Below are 25276 nucleotides of genomic sequence, written 5' to 3'. Positions count from 1 at the left end.
TCATACAGAATACTTTAGGGTATAGGGTTAAGGTGGGTTAGGGAACAACATATCAATTGTTGTTGAATATGCGGAAGAGACCCTTCGGCGCTAAACCAATCAGAGAGGGTCTTCGCTGTACGCGGCTAGCCAATCAGAGAGCGTCTTCGCAAACATAGGCTACGGGGGGGAAATCACGCTCAAGTTCCGCCCTGCTTGCAAACAACAAAAGCTAAACAATTAGCTGCTAACCAACTAGCTAATCACTCAAATCCAATCGCATTGGTCTCAGCAGCATGGCAGAGGGCAGCAGTGGTAATAACGCCGGTATGGCGAACCTTCCTCCCGGTGACCCGCAGCTTATCGCTATGATCGTAGAGCATCTGAAGAATCGAGGGCTTTTCGATGAGTTCCGCAGGGACTGTCTGGCAGACGTGGACACAAAGGTAACGTTACTAGTCTAACTTAGCTAGAGCTAGTTTATTCGCAAATATTGCCAAACATAAAAACTGACGTTTATTTTGCAAGGACTGCTGTTAAGTTACCTGGTTACGTTTAGTGCCTGCCAGTGTATAGTCGCTGCAGCTAATAATGTGTGACTCTGTGCTTGCTTGATTGATTGATTGAAAATTGTATTAACAGATTGCAGAATGGGTACAATACAGTACAGCTCAATACACACAATTGTTAAGGGGATGCAGACCAGAGAAATACTTTCATCTTGTTTACATCAGGGTCCCCCATTTTCAATTCATCATAACATATATGACATGCAGAGCGTGATTGTGTTTGAATAACGTATTGACCCATGTCCTCACTAGCCCGCCTACCAGAATCTGAGACAAAAAGTGGACAACTTTGTCAGCACACACCTGAATGCGCAAGAATGGAACCCATCTATCAACAAGAACCAAGTGAGAAACGGGCTGAGGCAAAGTGTCGTACAGTGAGTATCACGTTCAATTTCACAAACCTCTTAATTCCTGCTTCATTCCTCTTTCCGGATGTTCTTATATGATTGTGTGTGTTGGTTCAGATCGGGCATGCTGGAGTCGGGTGTCGACAGGATCATCACTCAGGTGGTGGACCCAAAGCTGAATCACACCTTTCGACCACACATCGAGACAGCCATCCACGACTTCTTGTCAGGAGAGAGGAGGGAAGAGAGCCCATCTAACTCTAACCCTGCCCTCCCAGAGCAGCCAGAACCGGCAGAGGTTCCACCTACAACCGGGCCCAAAACACCCTGAGGTCAGTTTAATAAATAGTCAAATCTCAGGGGGGCCAGTTTACCTGTAAAGGTTAACACTTTGACTGCCGGGAACCGTCTTTAGACGTCTTTGCTGGCCATGCTAAAGTTGCCGGAGGACGCGTTACGTCGTCCTTATATCAATATTTCAAAAATCTGCGATCGGATTCATATGTCCCCTCCGCTGGCCTGAGATCCACCAGCAGGACCCACTGAGCTCTCTGGCGGTTCAGGAGCGCCATCTGGTGGCCGATCGGCGCAATCGCCAAACAGGATGTGGCATAGAGGTTGTCCTAGACGTCCGTAGTACTTCCGGGCGCTCGCTATAGGTCATGGGACTCTGGCTCGTCACGCTACACGGTGATCGATTGGCAATAACTCGATAAACAACATGATTTGGACGTATATACCATTATACAAGCTGGAGATGGACCGGGTAAAAATATATCCCATAATGATAAGATTTCTACTCTACGATGATCGCCCAACGGCGCGCGGAGACTGGGGTGAGTTTCAGCGTGTAACGTTACCGTCTTCGATACTAACTGCTATTATCAACATTTGACCCACATTAGATGATTGGTATAACGCTGCCCACGGAATTATAAACGCCCCCTCGCCCATCCGGTCAACATCAGATGACGTGTAGTAACTTCTAGAAGTACGTCTAGTTGGAATTTTTTATATCGCGCTGATTGCCATCAAACTGTATTTCATCATCAATATAATGCATTTGGGGCTATATATCACGTTCTGGAGAAAGCTGCAGAAAGAGATGAAAACATACTTATACATTAGACCATACTTTACTATGAATATGTGAATGAAAAAGTTTAACGTTGCTACACAATGAACAATACATATAGGACTTTGAATGGGCCCTAATAATGGCAATGTAGCAATAGAATTTAAAAAGTTATAGCCCTGCAAAGAAGGGGACTTTCTCCATAGACAAATAGCGCTGGCAATCTATGGTATATCATGAATTTAACCTTAGGCAGCCAAAGTGTTAATTCTACTGCAAAACATTAAACTAATTTACCAGATTGACGGAGGCATAACTGATTCGCTCTCTCGGTCTGTGGTCAAACTTAATCTCTGCTCAGAAACATCAGCTGTGGAAGATGCTAATTTGGTAGAGCTATAAGCCATAATGACACTAGCTAGTGTAGCTAATGCCAGTTACCCTCGTTGTACTTCTATTTGTATTGTAATTCAATTTGAAGAACTACAATGGGTGGATCATTTAAATGTCCAAAGCCATAACCTGAAGCATGTGCAGTCGTTTAGGGCCATTTATCTTGCCTTGTGATATTTATAGAGCAGTCTGTGAGCTCATTTGACTCTGTAGTGAAGCAACTTTTCTACAAATACCCAGAGAGACCCAGAGTGGGATTCCTCTTCAATAGTAGTAGTTATATTGTTAGTAGGGATGTCCGATATTATCGGTCTACCGATATTATCGGCCGATATCTGCATTAAAATGTGATATCGGTTGATATTGGTATCGGAAATTAAGAGTTGGACAATATCGGTATATCGGTATCGGTAAAAAAGACAATATCGAGCATCCCTAATTGTTAGTGTTTCTTATGTGTGCCAAGAGGAATGGCTGTTACCTTGGTAATGTAGGTTGAGGTGGGTGTAAGCACAATAAAGACAAATTTAAAAATCAAACAGTCTCTTACCAGGTGCATGGTATTGATGAGCACGCAATGGAAGGTGTCATAGAATGTATTTATATGTGACGTGATGTGCCTTTAAGTAACCTGTTTTACGACACTAACGTAAAGTGGACTTTTTACGTGATATTCAGTACTTATAATTATACGTGTGATGTAACCTGTATGCTGTTGCTCGTTGTAACAGATCCCAGCGTGTGTGGACAGTGGAATGCTTTACTTTACAGAAGGAATTACCAGCACTCATGGAACATTTTATTGCATGGGCAGCAAACAAAAATATGTGTTTCAGCCTTACCAAACTGCTTCTTCAGCATTGTTACCTTAGTCATAACTAATAGGAATCTGGATAAATAATACCCATGAGCATTGGACAAACAATCCCTAATCTACCTCCTCCTAATCCTGACCTCAATGTTCCAGGCTAAATAATGAACATACACTGTGGTAACTCAACAAAACTGATGCGTTTGATTGGACAAAGCCTGTTGTTCATGTTCCTCACAACCCCCTCTTCTCTTTCCACAGGGTACAGGTACACAGACCAATTCTCAGGACAACACAGAACTCTCTAGAGCTGAGATAGACTGGTGGTGAGGCTTCAGGGACGAAGAGGATGTTGTTTCTCTAACTGCCTGGAGTTTGTTTCGTGGGCCGTTCAAGTGAAGCCCTCTGGGGTCCAATGGTTCTGTGCACGACATGGTTCCATTGCGGTCAGGGTTGCACAGGACTATGACCCAGAGAGGCTGGACCATGCTACTGTAACCTGATGCACCAGAGATGAGCATGTCATGCACCAAGCATGGATTACCTTTTTATATGTGTATATATTAAATCATGGTTTATCTAAAAGCAAAAACTCCTCTGAATGTTTTTGTTCAGATGATACTTGATACTTTTGAATTAAAAACCTGATTGAAGTGTTTTATGTTTGAAATGGGTGTCCCAACAGAAATCATGGATCTTAGCTTTGAGTGAATATGGGAATTCAACTGCACCACTTTGATTTATTTATTTATCCAATATATAAAAACATAATGCTGTGTTACTGTTGCCGTAAGAACGGTCAAATGGAATTGTCTGAACTGTTACCCTTGTAGCATGAAATCATGTGTGTTGAGCCACCAGGGTTCACAACATGGTTTATTTTCACAATGTACAAGTCACAGGCACAACTTATTTAACTGAGCAGAAATATAGAATACTTTCTTCCACCTGAATCACTGTTGAATCACTAACAATCTTGATTGTTCAGGCAATTATGAGTTATGATTCTAAATCCATTAGAAATACAAGCCCTTCAGAATACTAATGGTAAACCACACAAACCTAATTTGACTATCTGTTGTATCTATATTGCTGTCGAATCAAGTTGTGACTATTTGCAGAATATGTGGTGGACTGGACGGGTGAGTGACCCCTCAAAAGCAGTGGAAAGAAGTACTGAAACCTGCCAGTGAAAGCAGCTCACTGGGGCTAGAATAGTATAGATTGCAGTTATTCTAGGACCTTCAGTTATATCTGGACTATACAGTGAATACCAGAGAATACCACCCATTTTAAGAACTCACATTATGTTCTTCCTGTGTCCCAGTTCAGTCAGTATTTGTGAATACACACAACACTATCCTAAAGTTAGAAATGAGAGAGAACCCTCCAATCAGTGAGATGATGACTGATTCACTTATTTCAAAAGACAACTACGGATAAAACAATCTTTGTGAGGTAATCATGAGTTTATAAGTCTGGAAGAATAGTCTTTCACCCATGGGTGTAGTGTAGACTAATGGGGATCCATATAATAAATAAACAGTTAAGTTTTAACATTGAGGCACTTCCGCATCCCTACCTCACAATTGTATCAAACTTGACTAATATGGCGGCGAAGGGAATAAGGCAAATTAAATGTTTGAGCTTGTGTGAGCTCTTACATCACAAACATTGTATGGCCCCCATTCCTTATCTATGGAGCAATCCCAGATTTTAGATCCCAGTGACATCAGCTTTAGGAGAAAGTGATGCATGTTCACAAATATTGACTGAACTGTCCACGTCTATATTAATCCCAGCCGAAGAGTGCTTCGCGTTTCTCTGATTGGCCACGACGCCCATGTGACCGCGGTAGAGCGGAAATAGGCTGCTGCCTCCGCGTCAAGACAGACAGGCATTCTATTGCCATGTTCTGCAACAAACTCTAACCAACTCCGAAAGAATGCCTAAACTTAACCCTAACCGTAACCAACTCCGAAAGAATGCCTAAACTTAACCCTAACCTTAACCAACTCCGAAAGAATGCCTAAACTTAACCCTAACCTTAACCAACTCCGAAAGAATGCCTAAACTTAACCGGCGAAAGAATGCACGTTTATAGCGAGAGATGATAAATTAATTAAAGGTAAAAAAAAAAATTGAAGTGATTCGAACTTGTCACCAACGCACCGCAGGCTCCACAGCAAGGCGGCGAACGAGTTGTGCTAACCGTCGATGTTAAAACAGGGGGGATTACGGCTGCATAAAGAATGCACGTTTATAGCGAGAGATGATAAATTAATTAAAGGTATAAAAAAAAATTTAAGTGATTCGAACTTGTCACCAACGCACCGCAGGCTCCACAGCAAGGCGGCGAACGAGTTGAGCTAACCATCGATGTTAAAACAGGGGGGATTACGGCTGCATAATGCCGCGGGGCGTGTCGCGGCCAATCAGGGAAAACGCGGAAGGACTCGGCAGCACTCTTCGGCTGGGATTAAAGAATAGCAATCAGGGAAAACGTGGAAGGACTCGGCAGCACTCTTCGGCTGGGATTAAAGAATAGGCGAACTGTCCCCTGACACAGGAAGAGTGTGAAATTATTAAAATGGGTGGTGTCGTATCTTAAGTCAATACATTGGGTTATTTACAGTGCATACAGGTTGCTAACTAGAGGGAAGAAGGACAGAGTGATAGAATGGTCTCCTCATCTGACTTCAAATATAGCCAGCAAGGAATAAACGTGCAGTCAGACAAAGGAACTATAGTTCAACTCAAAGGGTTTATTTGCCTCGGGGCTCAGAGTGAATTAAAAGATTGTTTACATACAGGGATTATTCATCATTTTACATCAAACATGCTTGTACAAAAGATTGAGGTTTACACATTTAAACCCAGTCTGCACATAAATTTAGTCATGTTTATCAATGGAATAGACTACCTTACTTTTGCCACCACATGGTTAAACCTGGTCTAAGATCGGCATATTACTCTATATATCACAAACAGTGATTACTCCATACAGTTTACTCACGTCGCGGCAAGAGGGCAGTCTGTGGAAGTGGTGGAGACCAGAAAGACCCCCTGGGGATGGGTGCATCTGTCTGGCCTCCTTCTCAAACACAGCGCTCTCTGTTAAATACTCTGATTTCCACCAATAATAACAGTCTAATAATATGTTTGGTCCAATTAGGTTTCTTGCTTCTATATATGGAGTTTTCTCTGTTTCTTAGGTCCCAATCAGATGATCTTCTGGGGGGGGCGTCTCGCCCCCCTGTCTCTCCTCGGGGTGTGTTGTCCTTCAGTAAACAGAGGGGAGGTCTGCTGGTGGCCCCATCCTTTGCTTGATAAGGAGGGAGGCCCCTTTTCTCCCCTCTGGGATGAATCAGACCTTTTAACACTTTAACTGCCGAAAACGCCGGAACTCGTCATTCCCCGCCATGCTCAAGTTGCCACGGACGCCGGAACTCGTCTTTGATATCAATATTTCAAAAATCTGTGATCGGAATCATATTTTCCATCCGGAGCCCTTGACACACAGTTCTGATCTCCTCTCAATCCTCTAGCGGTTCAAGAACGCCATCTGGTGGCCGATCGGCAGATCGAAACCGGATGTCAACCTTTAACCCGGTAGGACTCACTCCATATGGGGTCCGGGCACTCGCTAATGCTAGAGAGACTCAGTCTTCACACAGTGAACATCGATCGGTGGAAATAACTCGAAAAAACAACATGATTTGGACGTATATACTATTATACAACCTGGAAATAGATCGGGCATTTCTACATCTCATAATAGAAAAGAATCTGTTCCACGCTCATCTGCCAGCGGCGCGAGGAAGCCACGGTAAGATTCAGCGTTATATTCTAACGTGTTCTTTACTAACTGCTCTGATGAACATATGACCCACTCTGGATGAATCATCTAACGCTGCCCACGGAATTATAAACGATCCCCCGCCCATCCGGTCATCATCAGATGATACGTAGAAACTTCTAGAAGTACGTCCAATTGAAATTTTTGATCTCTCTCAGATTCCTACCAAACTGTATTTCATCATCAATATAATGCATTTGGGGCTATAAATCACGTTCTGGAGAAAGCTGCAGAAAGAGATGAAAACATACTTATACTTTAGACCATATTTTAGTATGAATATGTGAATGAAAAAGTTTAACGTTGCTACACCATGAACAATACATATAGGACCTTGAATGGGCCCTAATAATGGCAATCTAGCAATAGAATTTAAAAAGTTATAGCCCTGCAAAGAAGGGGAACTTATCCATGTTAAATAGAGCTGGCAACGGATGGTATATCATGAATTTAACCTTAGGCAATCAAAGTGTTAACATTCCCATTATTTTATTTGATTTCCCCATATACATGGTTTGTGTAATGAATCTATGGACTATCTAGCATTAACCCAGTACAGTCATTGCTTCTAGGTTAATACCAAATAGTCCACAAGAGTCAGCACCAACCCTTATTTACCAGACTGACACTTTGTATTACAACTATGATTTAAAGCTTATATGGTTTACAACAAGAGTGAAATGAAACTCTATTACCTTCATAACCAGATTGACATTTCTAAATGATATTCAAATCTAATGAGTCAGTTACCTTTTAAATTGATATGGTTTAGTTAGTTTGATATTATTTATGAATTAGTTTCCATGTACCTTTTGGTTAATCTCAAAAGTAGTTTAGGTCTGTAATCAGACCTCTGTTTCTGTCTGTAATCCGTTAGGCGCTAAGTGTGACTTTTCAGTTCCTTTGTTTCTAGTGGTTGACCACATTTGCTTGAGTGGGGGTTTGGAATGGCTGTCTAAATACAGTTTCAACAACAGCGGGGGTTTCATATGGGTTCAAACAGTTTCTGTCACGCTAGTATCCCCCTTAGGGCACACCAGTGTTTTGCATATGGTTTTTCTAATTATAGACATATGGATTATGAAATACACAGTCAATGTTACCACAGTGGTATTCTCCTTTAAGGGATTTTCTACATTATAAGTCAACTACCTGATTTATCACAAACTAAGAGTCAGTTCAGTCCACCAAAAAACACATATTCTAGTGGTTTGGTTTTTGAGATATTGGAAGTAGAAATGATTTGTTTAGCAATACTCTTTGTAGTCAGTGGGCCCCAAACCATGTCTGAAAAGTTGTTATAAAGTTAACTATATTATGAAACAGTTAGGGGGCTGTTTGGAAGATGAAGGTTCAGTAGTCTTAACCTTTTGATGGTTAAGTAGGCATTTCTTGGGTACCCCTTCAGTCATCTTAAAATCACCGGATGTCTTCCAGATTTGATTGGTTACTTTCAGGAAGTGGATTTATACTTTACTCCCAAAAATATCAATAAAAGGCATGACTTCACTAACGTACTCAGCAACCACATTAATCATCACGGCAGCGGCCAATCTATACCCCCATGCTGACAATGCAACCTTCAAGTGTAAGTAGATAAAACGGTTTACTTTTGTCTGTTCATCACAAATTATGTAATGCCAAACCAAGTTAGACGCTGCATGCTGCTACTGTTGACACTAATAACATGCAATGTGACTTTCCCCCCATGACAAGGGGTAGGATATTTGCAGAAAATGTATGAAGCTGTAATTACTGCTCATTTGAGGAGAAAACCATGTGTGAGGTTGTCGTCAGCTTCTTGCACAAAGCGTGAAATGCCAGTGTAGAATGCTCTGCCAGCGACCTCCACTACCACCGCCTTGAAGTCTCCACACATGGTCTCCTGAACAGCAGACAATGGAAATAAGACAGAATCGGTGAACAGAAGGCTATTGTCAGCACAGCTGTTCATATTGCCTGTCTTGTTTCAGAGTGTTGTGACTAGTCCTCTGCACTTAAATGTGTATTGTGCAACTTAATATCTATGACAGGAAAACATATGTCCACACTGGTACCTCGACAGCTTTCCCTGTGAACTGGGAGCCTGTAGCCCCACTCTGAAAGGTCCTGGTCTGGTGGAGGTGGATGAGGCCTTTGTGATACTGCAGAGCCACGCGGGCTGTGACACCAGAACCTGTGGGGCTTCTGTCCACCTGCATTAGGGGCAAATAAAGACATTGTTTGAACAAAAACTTTGTGTCATTGGTGCTTTGGGAGACATGGTGTTTTTTTTAAAAAGCCTCCAATGTGAGTGTCAACTTGTTATGACGAAACAAGGCCTGAAACGTTTCATTGCAGGCTAAACATGGAATAAGTAGCCCACCTTGGTCACATAATGTGCGCTTGAATATCTTGTTTTTTTTTCGGTATAAAAAAAGCTGGTGCTTTCTTAGTCAAGTCAAATACCTGGGCTTCTGCAAACACACACATGTTGGCAGTCGGATCAGAACAATAAGCATCCTTGCCATCTGTGAGGATGGTACCATAGAGGAAGGCCAGGTCATCACTGGTTGGGTGGTGCAGTTTCACCTAGGCAGGGACAATAGAATAGAGACATATCTGGATCACATGCCTGTTTCCTGTGTGGTTAATGAAGTGAAGGCAGTGTTGAATTTGCAGCTACAGCGGGCACCATCATTTGCACAATGACACACTGAATTCCTTGCTGCATATTTGTCCTGCTTTAATTGTGAAGAGTCATACTAAATGAACAGTGACAGAAGTAGGGTGAAAAGGTATTTGGACAGATTAAGATGCTTTAATAGTAATTTTTATATGTAGTCAAATGTATTCAGATTGTATATTAACACTTTGAGTGCCAACAACGGGAAATCTCGTTAGTTCATGCCAACCGCTGAGTGCCAACGACGAGAAATATCGTCGTTTAATAGTTTTTTTTATTAGCGATTGCCATTCATATTTCATCAATCTAGCCTCACGTTACCACTGGAACTCTCTCTGAGCTCCATTGGGAAAATACCGCCCCCTATCGTCTCTCCGGATGGTATTGCACCCCATTGGATTGGATTGAATGAAACTCATGGGAAATAAAGAGTCCGGAATCCACATTTTACTCCTCAGGCATGTAACCGGAGACGATCCCAGTCATTGCCCACCATCAGAACAGCGGAGAATAAGTGTTTCCAGTACCCAGCGTTGGATCAATAAACGCAATCGATATTTGGAATGGCGATCAGGAATTGGAATAATCTTTTTGGAGAACATCTGATCTGAGGTAAGGAATCTATTTTACCAGTCTTGGGATAATCAGAGCTATTTTCACAGATATATCAACGTGTCCCGTATGTGTGTGTGTGTATGTGTGTGTGTGCGTGCGATCAGGAAATGAGAGAATCGATTTTTCAGCCCGCTTCTATAGCGTGCATAAGTACACATATACTATCGATAATCTAGCGTTTATTTGAAAACTATTCATAAATAGGCCGAAAAATGACAACGTGTTTGTGTATTCCAGTGTATTACAGTAAAGCGCAATTCCTGCAGAATCGTAATTTTTTTCTGAAACTTTCAAACGGAAATTAACCGATTAAAAAACAATCTCGACAATTCGACAATGTTGACTGCAAACAAGTCATTGATAAGCGACGGTCATATTAGACACATAGCCATAATTTAAGATATAGTTTGTGCGTTCACAAATGTGAGCGTTATGTCATTGAATAGAGCGCTGGCATGCAACAGGGTTTATAGGCACGGCACTGCTGGCACGGAAAGTGTTAATGGCGTATGTACCTTTTTATAAATGTAAGAACGGTTGTGTCAATGCATTTCTCCTCAATGTGTCTGTCTATAAAGGCTGTCAGAACAAATTTCAATATAAAAAAAGAAAGAAAATAAAATGTGATTTGTCTACCAAACTGCCAGTCAAATGTAAATAAATATATATATATATATCATATATTACATTATTGATGTGAACGATTTTATGCTTTGATGTGGTAATAATATGTAAATATCGTCATTCATATTCAAATATGCCTAATTTCAGCCTATTCAGAGTCAAATGGTATTCTTAGGTGTAATTAACATCACTAGTACAGTAATTGATGCAACATGCATTGAATGAACAAAAGTTCACTACTGCAGATTAAAATAAAAAATGTCTTACTTGAGATTTGACGGCATTGGTCACTGCTGTGGCTACATCCACAAGATCCCGAGTCTTGGACTTGGAGACATCTAGGCCAAAGCTCTGGGCACTTACAAAGGCATAGAACGCTCCTCCATAGCTAATGTCAACTGCTACTTCACCATAGCCTGCCACTGTCACAATCACATCTGACATAAAACAAACAAACAACAAAAAAAGAAGACAATCATGAGTCCTGCTGAACCAGATTAAGGGTACAAATCTGGTGATCAATGAGGTGTAAGGATCACCTCATATTCATATCACCTCATATTCATACACTTATCTGTGTTCAATGTTTATGATCTGCCTGTAAATAATTGCAATTTGTATTTATTTTCTTTAGCCTTTATTTCACAAGGAAATCCCATTGAGATGCAAAATATATTTTCCAATCGAGAACAGCAGACGTTACACAATGAACATGCATAACACACAATAAAAGAGAATGACAAAGCGGTGTTCCCTCCCTCTCCTCGAGAGCAGTCGCTTCCTCCTCTCGCTCTCCGCTATCTGTGCTCTGTGCTTCGTGCCGTTTGTCGGACTATACTCAAATCAACTCGATATGGATCTAATCAGTGGATCGCATTTTTTCGTCAAGAAAGCAGAATGAGGCTGACCCTCTCTGCCTCTTGGGACATTTCAATCGGGCTACCAACTTGAAGACACAAATGTTCAAGGGGGACCCTGATGTAAACAAGACGAAAGTCTTTCTCTGGTCTGCATCCCCTTAACAATTGTGTGTATTGGGCCGTACTGTATTGTACCCATTCTGCAATCTGTTAAATAAAGTTTTCATTCATTCATTCATTCATTCATTCATTCATTCATTCATTCATTCATTCATTCATTCATTCATTCAAGACGTGGAAGACATTTGGATTGACGCTTTTGGATTGCAATAAGAAGATTTTGGATCTGTTTACTAAGGGGGCTTTCACATTAGCCATTCGGGGTCGAATCAGAGCACGATCGCACCAAAATATAGTGTGATGAGAACGCCCCCCCCCCCGTCAAGACACTTGGACTAACGCATTCAGTCATTTTGGACGGAGTTGTTAAAACTCACTCCACTCAAAATAAATAAGAGTTAAAATTCACTCTACTCAAAATCAAATTTAAATCGATGTGGCTGGAAGAAATGAATTCCAGCCAGCCAAAACAAATTCCGGACGAGGTCGAACCACAGAGCTGCTGATAAGACTTTGTAGCAGTGGCGTCGTTAGCCCTGGGCTTCCGGGGCTTTAGCCCCGGATGTTTTTCTCCTAGCCCCGGATCTAAAAAAAAAAAAAAAAAAATTACATTTTTTTATTTTTTATTTTATTTTTTTTATGTCAGCATCCCCATTGTCTGTGCTGAATGTTTGTTAGTGTTTGGTATTTTTTGTTGGTTTTTAGTACTTTTAAACATTTTTAGTAAGTAGTTTTCATTTGATCCTATAATTCTTTCATTCACCGATTTGTGGACTTTTTTTTTAGTGTCCTGAAAGGCGCCTTATAAATCAAATGCATTATTATTATTATTATCATCCAGGAGGGAAAAGACACTTTGGATAGTAGGGACTGCATCTCTGCCTGTCCTGACCAGGAAACACTTTGCAACTGTGATCTCCTCTGGCAATAGTTGGATATTGTAATGTGTGGCGAGGGGTTGCAGCAATTCCACTGAGAGAAACTGGTCTGAGGCTGGATAACATGCCTGTATGCCTCTCATAAATTGTTATCCAACTCATGAGAACCTGCTCTCAAGCTCTTGCAGCATTCTGTCGACGACTGGATAGAACAGTCTCTGTCTCAGCTGATCTCCTGAGCTGAGGTCTGAGCTTGTGCCACAAGATGACTCAACTACATACTCGTCCATCCTTTTCTGCTTCCTCCTTTGGCTGGTAGTATGTTCCTCAATCCAAAGGCCATTACATATGGCCTTTGTCCTGTCATACATGTCCACTGCCATCTCTGATGTGCGATAACCTTTGAGTGTGTCCTGCACTGTGCTTTTAAATAGTACAGATATTGAAGATGTGCACTTTAACGCAGCAGCACCTGGAGCCATCCATACCCATGTCCAGTGTCCTATAATAAGCTTTAATCGAACCTCGGATAGTCCGGTTGGTTTGGGGTGGTGTGAAAGCTCATTCACTCTTGCAAGTGAACCCTGCTGCGGTTCATTTGAGATGTGAATGCAAAGCGGACCAAAGGCAGGAAAAGACCCAAAAATCGAATATTTTTTTAATGAGAAGACTGAAACATATGTATATAATGAAACACACAATCGTTTTTTTTCGATTGCCTAAGCATGATTTTGAAAACGGGGCCCGGTGTTTCAAAACACACAATTAGCACAACCACACACACACAATTATCAGAACACCTCAGATCCTTTGCTAAATTAAACACTTGTCAAAACCATACACTAATTTTGTTACCATATGAAACACACGTTACATAATGACTTAATTCTGTTTGAACCAGTTACACACACTGCTGTGCTTAACCTAAAACACATTTAGCAATTCTACTTCTCAGTGATTAGAGTACTGTAAGTGAAGTACGCAGATAATGTGCAAATATACAATAAATTCACCAAACACTACACAAGACCAATGCTGTAGACTGATGAAAATATAATTTATTTATCTACATATACCCAAATCAATGATGCAGACTGATGAAAAAAATAACATTTTCTCTATAACTAAATCAGTCAACATTTCAACATGGAGAATCACAACAATACATGTCCCAGTTTTCATGCTACTATGTGCATAACACTGTAAGCTCAGCAAATACCAGACAAACATAAAATACTGTATCCAGTACAGGTTAAAATTACAGTAACACAATTTTTTTTTTGAAAAAATTTAAACAGAAAATACTAGACATTATCTCTTTGCCTAGCTGGATCTGGCAAGATAATTTTTTGTTGTGATTCTCCATGTTGACTGATTTGGGAAAATGGGAGAAAATGTATATTTTCATCAGTCTGCATCATTGGTTGTCTTGTGTAGTGTTTGGTGAATGTATTGTATATTTTCACGTTCTCTGTGTACAGTACTTCACTCTCCTTCCATTTTGGTTGAAGACAGGTGAACTCACCTGCTGCATTTTTATAGTGCTTAAACCTGATTGTGTATCTACAATTAACTGTGTTTTTATTTTGTTATTGGTGTATATGTGTATGTATGTACAGTATATGTATATATATTATATGTATATATATGTGTATATATGTATATTTGTACTCCTGTTGGGGCTTCTTGGACCAGATCAATGTTTTATCTGGCTAAATAAATAAATAAATAAGAAACTGATGATTTGGTCCTGTTAACTTTGAATTTTCTATGGGGACTGCCCAGATCCCTCTCATGGACCTGGACCTCACTTTGAGAACCTCTAATGATTCTAGTTATTCAGTATTCATCTCTAATTAATCTAAAATTGCATATTTCTGTGCTTAAAAAAAAAAAAAAAAAAAAAGGGGGGGGGGGGCGGGGTGACCCCCCCCCTCCACCCCCCTGGGCTGAAGCCCCCAATGTTTTCTAACCCTAAAAACGCCCCTGCTTTGTAGTGAGGCTCCCACCGCCCCCCTCCCCCGCATGCTCCGTGCCTGTGGGGGGGGGGGGGGGGGGGGGGCACCAGGATGTTGATGATGTCTGAATTTGTGTGTACCATTATTACTATCAAATGTAATAATTGTGGTATATTACTATAATGAGCTGTATGTGTATGAACCAAGCATCCTTTGTGAAGCACTTTGTTTGACAAGTGTCATGTTTAAATGTGCTATATAAATACATTTGATTGATTGATTGTTTGATTGATTGATTGAAAGCGGTAAAATATATAGTTTACAATAACAAAACAAAAAAGGTCACAATCTGGACCTTGAAACAGGAGCATACATAAGATTGTGGTCAATTTAGTTTGAACTGATTTAAAGAAACACAGTGGTCAAGCTGGAGCGTTGACTGAAGATTGTTCCAGAACCTGGGTGCAAAATAATAAAATGTTCACCTTCTGACTCTGGGAACGTTAAGAAAAATGTAGGACTGTACTCTTAAAGAGATACAGAGCCTTATTTCCTACCAATGATGATGTTGGTTGAGATTACTGATAAAACATAAAGCTGAGTGGTAAAGGGAATCAAGGGTCTGGAGGGTGCATATTGTCACAGTTAAAAAAAAACCAAACCAAGCTTAAAGGGTTATTTCACTTTAGTAGAACTAACTGTCTAAAGTCATTTTCAGGTAAGTTAGCAACCACTGTTGAAACAGCCAAAAGCCATAGAGGTAAGACTGCTGAAACTTGATCAATTCTACTAAAGTGAAATAATCCCTTTAATTTTGAGCGTTAAAGGGGAATGACTGTTAATTTAAGAATTCATACAATAGAGTAGACAGAATTAGTGACCACAAACAACTCTCTCCCAAACCCCAAAAATAGAGTGCTAAAACTAAAATCTGTGACGTCGTCAGGTATAAAGTCTGAAGCTGCTCCATAGACAATGAATTGGGAAATATGTTATAAATGATACATTTACATTTTGTCATTTAGCTGACGCTTTTATCCAAAGCAATTTACAAGTTCTGTAGGTCAGCACTCGGGGGAATGTTCTGAGTATATGGGTACATTTTCTGTTTAGCTACTATAGAATAAAGCTCAATTGGGTATAACCTATTCATTTTGGCATGCTTCTCTTGGCATAGAGGAAAAACACAGAGAGCTAATTGACAAATAGCCCAGGACAAATAACACCAGGAAGGAATGCATTAAAGCCTCGTGTGAAACAAGCAAGCATGCTGTGGGTCCACTGTAGGAGCTTCAAACTTAAAAGCTGAATTTCCCTCGGGATAAATAAATAATTTCTATTCTATTCTATTCGAAAAGGGGCACTTCACCAATTAACAATTGCACCTAATCTCACACATCCACAAACTCTGAAGAGTTTTGCACACATTAATATAGTTTGACAGTTATTGACAGTAAATGTATTCATTCAATGATGAATAAGCTGGAAAAATATCAAAATTAATAATAAATTAATAGCATTATGCATTTCAGTTTGTAGAGTGAATCTGTGGAATGGTTTGAGTGTGGAATTAAAACAAAGCACAAATATAAATTACTTAAAACATATTATATCTCTATCTTATATTTGCATATCGTATACTATACAGTATGTCACAAATGTAACAGTACTATATACCTGTATGTCATGTATGTCCCTATGCCATAAATGTCATGATGTCAGGTATGTTGTGTATGTCATAAATGGCACTATGAATTGAAAATGGGGGACCCTGATGTAAACGTCTTTCTCTGGTCTGCATCTCCTTAACAATTGTGTGTATTGAGCCGTACTGTATTGTACACATTCTGCAATCTGTTAAATAAAGTTTTCATTCATTCATTCAGAGGTATATGGATGAGGATAACGTTTTGGGAGCCTCTGGGGCTCGCGGGACGGTGGTCTGGGGCTCGCGGGACGGTCCACACCCCGCTATCAGTGTTCTTCTTCCCCGCCAATGAAGTATTCACCCAAAGACCCAATACCGTGGCAACAACTACCGGACTACCGGTAGAATAAGTGCCGAGAACCGTGGGAAGTGATGCAAACTGTCTTGTCGTGTTTTGAACATTTATGTTATGTTGATGGAATCACGTTAATATAGAGAGATGAAAACAATACGTTATTTCGATTGATAATTATAGGCTGTTAGTAGAGGCAGAACTAGCGAGCCGTTAATATAGAGAGATGAAAACAATACATTATTTCGATTGATATGAATTGGATAATGCAGACTGTTAGTAGAGGCAGGACTAGCGAGCAGGCTGCAGGCTGTTAGTAGAGTTGGGCGTGCAGAACTGGCGTAGATAAGGGGGGCGTAATACCGTAGGTCAGTGGCCAATCGGAGCGCAAAACTCGAACGCGGAAGCAGGAGTTGTTTGGGCTTCGAATAGACGCGACCCAGACGCGTTATTTTTAAACCTAGCCGCATTTTGCGGAGACGCTCTCTGATTGGCCACTGACTGACGCTCTCTGATTGGCCACTGACATGTTTGCCCAATCGCGTGACGAGCTGTGTCTTTGCCCATTTCCGGGTCTAACAGCAGCAAACTACCTAACGCCTATTTTATCACTGGTTAAGCTTAGGCGACTCTTTCGAAGTTGGTTAAGGTTAGAGTTTGGAATCAGGGCTGGTGTTCTATCGCCCTGCTCTAAGACAAACTCTAACCTTAACCAACTTCGAAAGAGTGCCTAAGCTTAACCAGTGTAGAAACAGGCGTCGGCCAATCAGAGAGCGTCTCCGCAAAATGCGGCTAGGTTTAAAAATAACGCGACCCAGACGCCTCTATACTTTAGGCAACTGGCTTGTCCTTCCGCGTTCCCGTTTTGCGCTCTGATTGGCCACGCACGTTTCTGGTCATGTGACATGTGCGCCAATCGTGGGACGGCAAGTTTTTGCACGGGCACTCTTTCGAAGTTGGTTAAGGTTAGAGTTTGTCTTAGAGCGTGACGACAAGTTCTTTCGACGGTTAAGCTTAGGCACTCTTTCGAAGTTGGTTAAGGTTAGAGTTTGTCTTAGAGCATGGCGATAGAACGCCAGATAGTTTGCAGGCTGTTCGACGCGGAAATGGGCAAAGACACAGCTCGTCACGCTATTGGGCGCACATGTCACATGACCAGAAACGTGCATGGCCAATCAGAGCGCAAAACGGGAACGTGGAAGGACAAGCCAGTTGCCTAAAGCATAGACGCGACCCAGACCCACCCACCGGCTTCCCTCCCGCTGACTCTGCCAATCGAGCCAGTATGACGGCCGGCCAAGCCGGAAGCAACGCTGACAGCTGCTTCGATACCAGTGTATCTTGCGTTGGTGACGAGCGCCTTGTCCGCTGCGCCACCCAGCCGCCTTGCTTGTTTGTTTTTTAATCTGTTTATTATTATTATTTATTTGTATGTATGTTCAAAATAAATTTATTAATTAATCAATTCATATGCCTTACCTGTAGCAAATGCAAATGCTGGGACACTGTGAAACCTCACACCTCCAGTCTTTCCATTAGAATACTCAACAAATGCCTTGACCAAGCCACAGGGACAGTGTATATTGACTTGGGTCTCTGGTGACTGTGGCTGTTTGATGAGTTTGTAGTCCACAGCAAAACGCCCAAGTGCAATGACTGCATGGCCACACATTGTGCTGTAACCTTCATTGTGCATGAACAGGACGCCCAGGTCAGCTTCAGGTATCTCGCTGTCCACAATCAGTGCACCGTACATGTCGTAGTGTCCCCGTGGCTCGTACATCAACACTTTCCTCAGGTGGTCAAGGTGCTCTCTTACGTAGCGACGCTTGGACAGCACACTTTCACCTTTGACCTCTGTGTAGCCCTTGAGAATAATACGCAGGGGCTCTCCGCCTGTGTGCATGTCAACCACAGACAATATATCTCCCTCGTGGGGTGGAAGCTGAAGATCCATCTGGTTGCATAAAAAAAAAATTGCTTCATTTAGCCCCAATTCATGGTTTTCTGACCATATCTGATTGTTTTGAGTTCAGTGTCATACTCCAACATTCTTGAATATTAATCTGAAATGCCTCAGTCATACAGGGTCAACATATTGAATGATTTCCTATATTTCCTCATATATAATCATTTTCAACATCTCCTTATTCACAATTGACCTGGTAGCTTTACCTGTCTCAGATTTAGTTTTGCAGTTTGTCTTCAAGAAAGTTTCTGTCTCGTTTTTCCAAAAGTATTTTTCTTCTTCTTCTTGTCTTTTAAGAGCGGTTGACATCCAACTTAAATGTGCATTACCGCCACCTGCTGCTCCAGAGTGTGAACCAGAGCATCTACTGTATTATTTTCTTTAATCCTGAATCTATTTAAAAAAGTTGTGCAGAAAGCACTGTTATTCATTGCATCCAATATCTTTTTTAAAGAAAGAGTGAGTGTATGTGAGAGCGAGTGTGAAAGAGAGAGTGTGCGTGCGTGTGTTAGAGAGACAGAGTTTGTATTTATGTATGTATGTATGTGTGTGTGTGTGTGTGTGTGTGTGTGTGTGTGTGTGTGTGTGTGTGTGTGTGTGTGTGTGTGAGAGAGAGGGAGAGGAAGAAGATTATGTGTGTGTCCATCTCTCTCTCTCTCTCTCTCTCTCTCTCTCTCTCTCTCTCTCTCTCTCTCTCTCTCTCTCTCTCTCTCTCTCTCTCTCTCTCTCTCTCTCTCACACACTCACTCTTTCTTTCACTGTTATCTCATTTTCCTTCAACTACCAATACATTTCTCTTGACAGCATTCACTTGCAGCATTAAACTTGACAACATGCAATGTCTTGTTTAGTAGACCTAGTCCTGTCCTAGTCTCAATGTTGTAATAATGACTTCCTCTCTCCAAACAAATAATGTAAACAAAGTGCAATACCAAGCAGGGCTCTTCTGCCTAGATGTCGCTGTTTGGCGATATTAATATTCTACATTTAATGGAAAAGTGTGATTCAGATGAATGTGATATTTGTAATGTTCCTGAAAATGTATGTCATAATGAGATGTATTGAATATAATAGGAGAGGAACATGTTATGTGTTAAGATGTGTGAGCCTGGGTGATAAAATATGTGAGTGCAGCAGAGCTAACTTTATTTCCCTTACATTTGTTTTTTTACTCCTTTATTTGGTGTAATCTGAGTGTAACGCCTTTTGCCCATATAGGGCATCACTATGAATTGAAAATGGGGGACCCTGATGTAAACAAGACAAACGTCTTTCTCTGGTCAGCATCCCCTTAACAATTGTGTGTATTGAGCCGTACTGTATTGTACACATTCTGCAATCTGTTAAATAAAGTTTTCATTCATTTAATTCATTCTTGGTGTTACACACTCTGGTACTGTAGGTGGCGGTATGCACATACACACACATGGTATTTGGTTTGCAAGAAGAAGAAGAAGAAGACCGGAAGTATTAACAAACATCACTGTGTAGGTTGCAGATGCTAGATGTCTGGCATTTATCTAACATTTCTAATATAATTGACAAAAAACTACCATCTCAAATAATATTCTAATGCTATACTCTGAGGGGTGTGCTGTGCTCTGTGCTGCCGATGTTGACAGTCTGTCTCTTACCCGAGTGTTATAGATTCCAACAACATGGCAGCTGTAGACGTGGAAGACGAAAGTATTCTGGCTTCGATATTTAAAGACAGCTTCCCAGACAATTGGAGGGACAATCCAGACTTCGCAGCCTATTTATCTGAGCTCAGTTCTTACGGGGTGGACACATTAAACCGGGAGCCCGAGAGGTTGGCAGAGGAGAGGGCTCAGATCCTGCAGCAGACCCGTGAACTTGCTTTCTCCAACTACAAGACGTTCATCCGCACAGCTGACTGCACCCAGGAGATCTACAGGGACTTTGGGCGAGTGGAGAGCAGCGTCTCCAAACTGCTGGACAAGCTACCCAGCTTTGGTGAAAAATGCAGGTCAGTGTTTAACATTATTATTACCATTCGGCTAGGTCACCTGCGTCCAGATATGTTTTTTTTTATCTGACAGAGAGTATTATATTACTCTCTGTCAGGATCTATATCGTATATGTCACAAATGTAATATACCTGTATGCTGTGTATGTCATAAATGTCACTATGAATTGAAAATGGGGGACCCTGATGTAAACAAGACAAACGTCTTTCTCTGGTCTGCATCCCCTTAACAATTGTGTGTATTGAGCCGTACTGTATTGTACCCATTCTGCAATCTGTTAAATAAAGTTTTCATTCATTCATTCGTCCACTTTTTCTCCTATTTTTCTGTATTTTCTCCCATCCCAATTTAGTCGTTATGACAATTCCCCCCTCCCCTTCCTGGTCGTTGTGCGCATGTGCCCCCCACTGGCCGGTCTAGGGAGCCCTGAAGTCTATCACATGCTTCCTCCGATACTTTTCCTCTTTTCACCTGGCAGCTCATTGGTGAAGTGTAACGTGTGGGAGGTCACACTACCTTCACCATTTGCCTCCCTTGCTGTGCAGGCGCCCTGACCGACCTGTAGGAGTCGCTGTTTACAACGACCAGATTACCACCCACCGACTTCCCTCCCGCTGACACCGCCAATTGTGCCAGTATGCCGGCCGGTCAAGCTGGAGGCACCGCTGACAGCCGGATTCGATACCAGTGTCTCTGCGGTGGTACTAGACAGACGCTTAGTCCGCTATGCTACCCGGCCGCCCTGCGTCCAGATATGTAAACAACATTTATCTTTCTTACTTCAGGGGTTTTGTGAAGGAGGCAGAGGATATTGGGGCCAGTCGTAGAATGAACAGCCTCACCTTGAATCGCCACACTGAAATACTGGAAATTTTGGAGATCCCTCAGCTTATGGACACCTGTGTCCGCAATGGTTACTACGAGGAAGCACTGGAGCTGGCAGCTTATGTGAAGAGACTGGAAAAGAAGCACTCCTCGTTACCCGTCATCCAGGTACACTGTCCCCCTTTTCGGCACTCTGTTATATCAATGTGGATTCAAGTAAAAGCAAGCGAGTCAAACCTGGTTGTAAAACTTTGGCTTGTCAACAATGTTAGTCCCAATGTATCAAATGCAGAAAAGTAACTCGGGACACAGCAAAAATTGCCATGTACAGATGGCGAATGGAGTGTACAGACTTCCAAGATTGCCGTGTGCAGGCAGTAAATATGAGAACGTATGGGAGGGTCTGACCAGTCACAGCTAATAAGACATTAGAATGATTTGCATACAGTGTATTCATGATCCCCTTGTATGCCGTTGACACGGCACTGAAGGCAGTTCTTGCCATGTGTATGTTAATTATCTGTGATAGGACTAGATGTTTTGCCCACATGGTTTGTGTTTGACACCAGTGCACCCGGTGAAGAATCTGGTCAAAGTACCTTGCAAACCGATTTAGATTCTGGTTCAGATAAAAACCAATTTCATAAATTATTTGATCTTCCATTATACATCCAAAGGGCATCGTCCATGAAGTGCGTCAGTCGGCTCAGCTCATGCTGAACCAGCTACTGCAGCAGCTGCGGAGCAACTCCCAGCTTCCCGTTTGCCTCCGTGTGATTGGCTACCTCCGGAGGATGGACGTGTTCACAGAGGCAGAGCTACGGGTGAAGTTCCTGCAGGCACGTGGCAGCTGGTTACGCTCCATCCTCGCCGCCGTCCCCGACGACGACCCCTACTTCCACATCACCAAGACCATCGAGGCCTGCCGCGTCCATCTCTTTGACATCATCACCCAGTACCGAGCCATTTTCTCAGATGAGGACCCACTGCTGTCCCCTGGAGGGCAGACCATTAACGAGGGCGCCATCTTTCACGGCTGGGTGGTGCAGAAGGTGTCAGAGTTCCTGCAGACCTTGGAGAGGGACCTCCAGCGCGGGGTAGGCGGTCGCCTCGAATCCCTCCTGGGCCAGTGCATGTACTTTGGCCTGTCATTCAGCAGAGTGGGGGCGGATTTCCGCGGGCAGCTGGCACCGATGTTCCACAGGGTGGCGGCAGACACCTTCCACAAAGCGGTCCAGGAGACCGTGGACAAGTTCCAGGAGGACATGAACATGTACACGCTCATCTCTCTGCCCTCCATGCTGGGCGGCACCATCCCAGCAGTAGCACCCAGCACGCAGCCCGGCACTCTGCAGCCCCCCATGGCACTGCTGGACTTCCAGCCTCTCGCCTGCTTCCTCAACAACATCCTGACTGCCTTCAATGACCTCCGGCTGTGCTGCCCCATTGGACTGGCTCAGCAAGTCACCAAATGCCTAGAGGATGCCCTTCTGAAGGTAATGATTCATCCGCTCTTATTTCTAAGGTAACTTGTGATTTTACTTAAAGGAGCAATAGGTGGCCGTTGATTTAGGGCAGAACTTAGAAAGTCCTTAAACGGAATTCGACAACGCCCTTGCCAGTCAGAACACATCATGATGCCTCCAAAGCCACGCCCCGCTATGTGTTAGCAGCAGGCCTTTGTGTACGCTACGTGCATAACAAGCACACGTGTCACTAGAGGGTTTGACAGGCGGCTTGCTCATTTCAATCATTTGACTTGGTTGTTCGTTTGATTGGATGTCGCTTTTTTTGCTCCTGCCCCTTACCGTTTCAATGTCAAACGTCTTATTTTGAGTACTGTCAACATAATAAGAAATCTAAAATGTTGCCAAAGATCTGCAATTGCCTATTGATCCTTTAATGGAAAATGGAAATGATCTTTGTAAATCATGATGCACAGCTCGACACCGGAAGGGAGCACTGATTGGGTACTACTGCTGTTGAACGGTTGGTTGAAGCACGTAACAAAATCCCCCTGCCTGTTTTGCGCCATTTTTCTATTGGTCGATTATCAGGCCGTCTATTCACCAAGCGGGTCTGCATATTGCCAGACTCAAAGAGTAACAATAATATCTTTGTTCCCTCTTGTTGTCCCCAGGCGACCAAGCTAATCCTGGTGTTTCACAGGGCTGAGGAGTCGGCCTTCAGCAGTCGGGAGAGGGAGCTATTTGTCCAGTTCTGCTGTGCCTTCGCAGAGGACATGGTGCCTTTCCTTAACCGCTGCCTACAGGTCCTGTTCCCCCCAGCGCAACTGGCTCTCATTCTGGGTAAGTGTTAGGCTGCCTTCTTAGTTCGTTAGTTAATGGGCTCTCATTCTGTGTAAGTGTTGGGGCTGCCTTCTTAGTTAGTTAATGGGCTGGTTAGTAGTCCCCCCCCCCCCCATGCTGAATGAGTTATTTACCGTATATATATATATATATATATATATATATATATATATATATATATATATATATATATAAGATAAGCACAGCTTGTCTGGTAGTCGGAAGGTTCCCGGTTCGATTCACGCAACTCCTGGGTAGCGTGTCCTCAAGCAAGACACTTAACCCCTAATTGCTCTCGATGAGCAGGTTGGCACCTTGCATGGTTGCCTCCGCCAGTGTGTGAATGTGAGGAACACAATTGTAAAGCGCTTTGGATAAAGGCACTATGATTGGATGTGGACAGATTTGTCAATTAAATCTGTGTCCTTGAGTCTGAGAAAGGCACTTCTTTAAATCCAATGTATTATTAGTTGAGTCCCATGACTGTTAGTCAGCCCTAATAAATATGCAGAAATACAATTAGTCTATACATCCTACCTTTTTGATTCCGAATATAAATGAATATACCCGAGGAAGAATATTGTCGATCACTGATCATAGCAAGTCCAAAGCTGAGGTAAATACCGGAGTTCATGAAATGTAGCTTGTTGGGTAAACATACAGTGCACATTTGAATGTGAAACATAGTTCTATATATTTGTATCTTCAAGGTGTTCCTCCGACACAAGTCCACAAGTATGGAAGCCTGGGTTACATTGAGGTGAACGCGGTCCTGGAGCCCTTGGAGTTCGTGCTGCCCAAGAGAGAGGTGGTGGCTCCGGTGGTGGACCTCAGTACAGAGCTCGGCAGCCTGACCACAGATGATCTCGAGCCCAACCTTGGTGACATACTAGAACCGGCAGAAAACACACGACCTGAAGAACCTATAGTGGATATTAACCATACTGCGGAGCAGAAATCTGATGATCCAGATGCCGCTGAATCTGCTCAGAGCTTCTCTGACCCCGAGCTGGATGCTATATTAAATGAACCGAGGTCTGGGGTCCGAGAGGTAGAGGGGATGGAGGAGGAGGATGATGAGGAGTTCTCATTGGAGTAATAATGGACACGCTGTTTGATGATAGCAATGCGTATTAGCAGCAGAAGTACCAGCTCCTGCCAATTTGCAGGATGCATTGCTTTTATACCGTCTTCTAGAGACAAGGGTTGGGGGCGTCTTTACATGTAAAAATCTAAATGAATAATGTGTTCTATTTAAGAAATCTAGATAATATTGCCTATTGTAAATATACATATTCTGTTTGTAGATAGAGGTGAGAGATTTAAGGTGATGCATTTTCATGATTAAAACCTGTTAATATTATTGGAATGTTTGCCGTTATTATTTAATCTGGCAATACTGGATTGATACATGAAGTGGAGTACATCT

At 42.3% G+C, this 25276-nt stretch overlaps 3 protein-coding genes across 6 annotated transcripts; 2 read left to right on the top strand and 1 right to left on the bottom strand.

The window, feature by feature from the left end:
• The first annotated feature begins 182 nt into the window (after positions 1-182).
• Positions 183-5172, top strand: bod1 (biorientation of chromosomes in cell division 1). Its single transcript, XM_084337249.1, has 4 exons — positions 183-425; positions 801-925; positions 1016-1230; positions 3439-5172. Exons 1-3 carry the CDS (start codon positions 276-278, stop codon positions 1227-1229), a joined length of 489 nt encoding a protein of 162 aa, XP_084193375.1. The 5' UTR covers positions 183-275; the 3' UTR covers position 1230; positions 3439-5172.
• A 909-nt stretch (positions 5173-6081) lies between these two features.
• On the bottom strand, positions 6082-20493 carry l3hypdh (trans-L-3-hydroxyproline dehydratase). Of its 3 annotated transcripts, none has more exons than XM_084337849.1 (6): positions 20360-20493; positions 18236-18713; positions 11208-11377; positions 9485-9607; positions 9094-9231; positions 6082-8921 (listed from the first exon to the last, which is right to left on the bottom strand). In XM_084337849.1, the coding sequence occupies exons 2-6, from the start codon at positions 18711-18713 to the stop codon at positions 8796-8798; spliced, it is 1035 nt and encodes a 344-aa protein (XP_084193975.1). In that variant the 5' UTR covers positions 20360-20493; the 3' UTR covers positions 6082-8795. The 3 variants fall into 3 exon arrangements, with proteins under 3 accessions (XP_084193975.1, XP_084193974.1, XP_084193976.1); XM_084337848.1 differs by lacking the exon at positions 20360-20493 and adding an exon at positions 18932-19001; XM_084337850.1 differs by lacking the exon at positions 20360-20493 and adding an exon at positions 18919-18937.
• cog8 (component of oligomeric golgi complex 8) lies at positions 20195-25230 on the top strand. Of its 2 annotated transcripts, XM_084337846.1 has the most exons (6): positions 20200-20212; positions 20365-20712; positions 21499-21706; positions 22216-23034; positions 23679-23847; positions 24558-25230. In XM_084337846.1, exons 2-6 carry the CDS (start codon positions 20384-20386, stop codon positions 24944-24946), a joined length of 1914 nt encoding a protein of 637 aa, XP_084193972.1. In that variant the 5' UTR covers positions 20200-20212; positions 20365-20383; the 3' UTR covers positions 24947-25230. The 2 variants fall into 2 exon arrangements, with proteins under 2 accessions (XP_084193971.1, XP_084193972.1); XM_084337845.1 differs by having other exon boundaries at positions 20195-20712.
• The last annotated feature ends 46 nt before the right edge of the window (positions 25231-25276 follow it).

Source organism: Notolepis coatsorum (assembly GCF_963971535.1).
Source record: "Notolepis coatsorum genome assembly, chromosome: 20".
Lineage (NCBI taxonomy): Eukaryota > Metazoa > Chordata > Actinopteri > Aulopiformes > Paralepididae > Notolepis > Notolepis coatsorum.
The sequence above is the reverse complement of the archived record's forward strand: the minus strand, read 5'-3'. Positions and strand labels throughout refer to the sequence as shown.

Coding starts and splice junctions, on each gene's coding strand:
- l3hypdh (XM_084337849.1), bottom strand. CDS start 18,713: ATGGATCTTCAGCTTCCACCCCACGAGGGAGATATATTGTCTGTGGTT. Junction 9,608..11,207: donor CCAATGCCGTCAAATCTCAA/GTAAGACATTTT, acceptor GTCCCTGCCTAG/GTGAAACTGCACCACCCAAC. Junction 9,232..9,484: donor GTGTGTTTGCAGAAGCCCAG/GTATTTGACTTG, acceptor CCCCTAATGCAG/GTGGACAGAAGCCCCACAGG.
- bod1 (XM_084337249.1), top strand. CDS start 276: ATGGCAGAGGGCAGCAGTGGTAATAACGCCGGTATGGCGAACCTTCCT. Junction 426..800: donor TGGCAGACGTGGACACAAAG/GTAACGTTACTA, acceptor TGTCCTCACTAG/CCCGCCTACCAGAATCTGAG. Junction 926..1,015: donor CTGAGGCAAAGTGTCGTACA/GTGAGTATCACG, acceptor GTGTTGGTTCAG/ATCGGGCATGCTGGAGTCGG.
- cog8 (XM_084337845.1), top strand. CDS start 20,384: ATGGCAGCTGTAGACGTGGAAGACGAAAGTATTCTGGCTTCGATATTT. Junction 21,707..22,215: donor CCTCGTTACCCGTCATCCAG/GTACACTGTCCC, acceptor ATACATCCAAAG/GGCATCGTCCATGAAGTGCG. Junction 23,035..23,678: donor TAGAGGATGCCCTTCTGAAG/GTAATGATTCAT, acceptor TGTTGTCCCCAG/GCGACCAAGCTAATCCTGGT.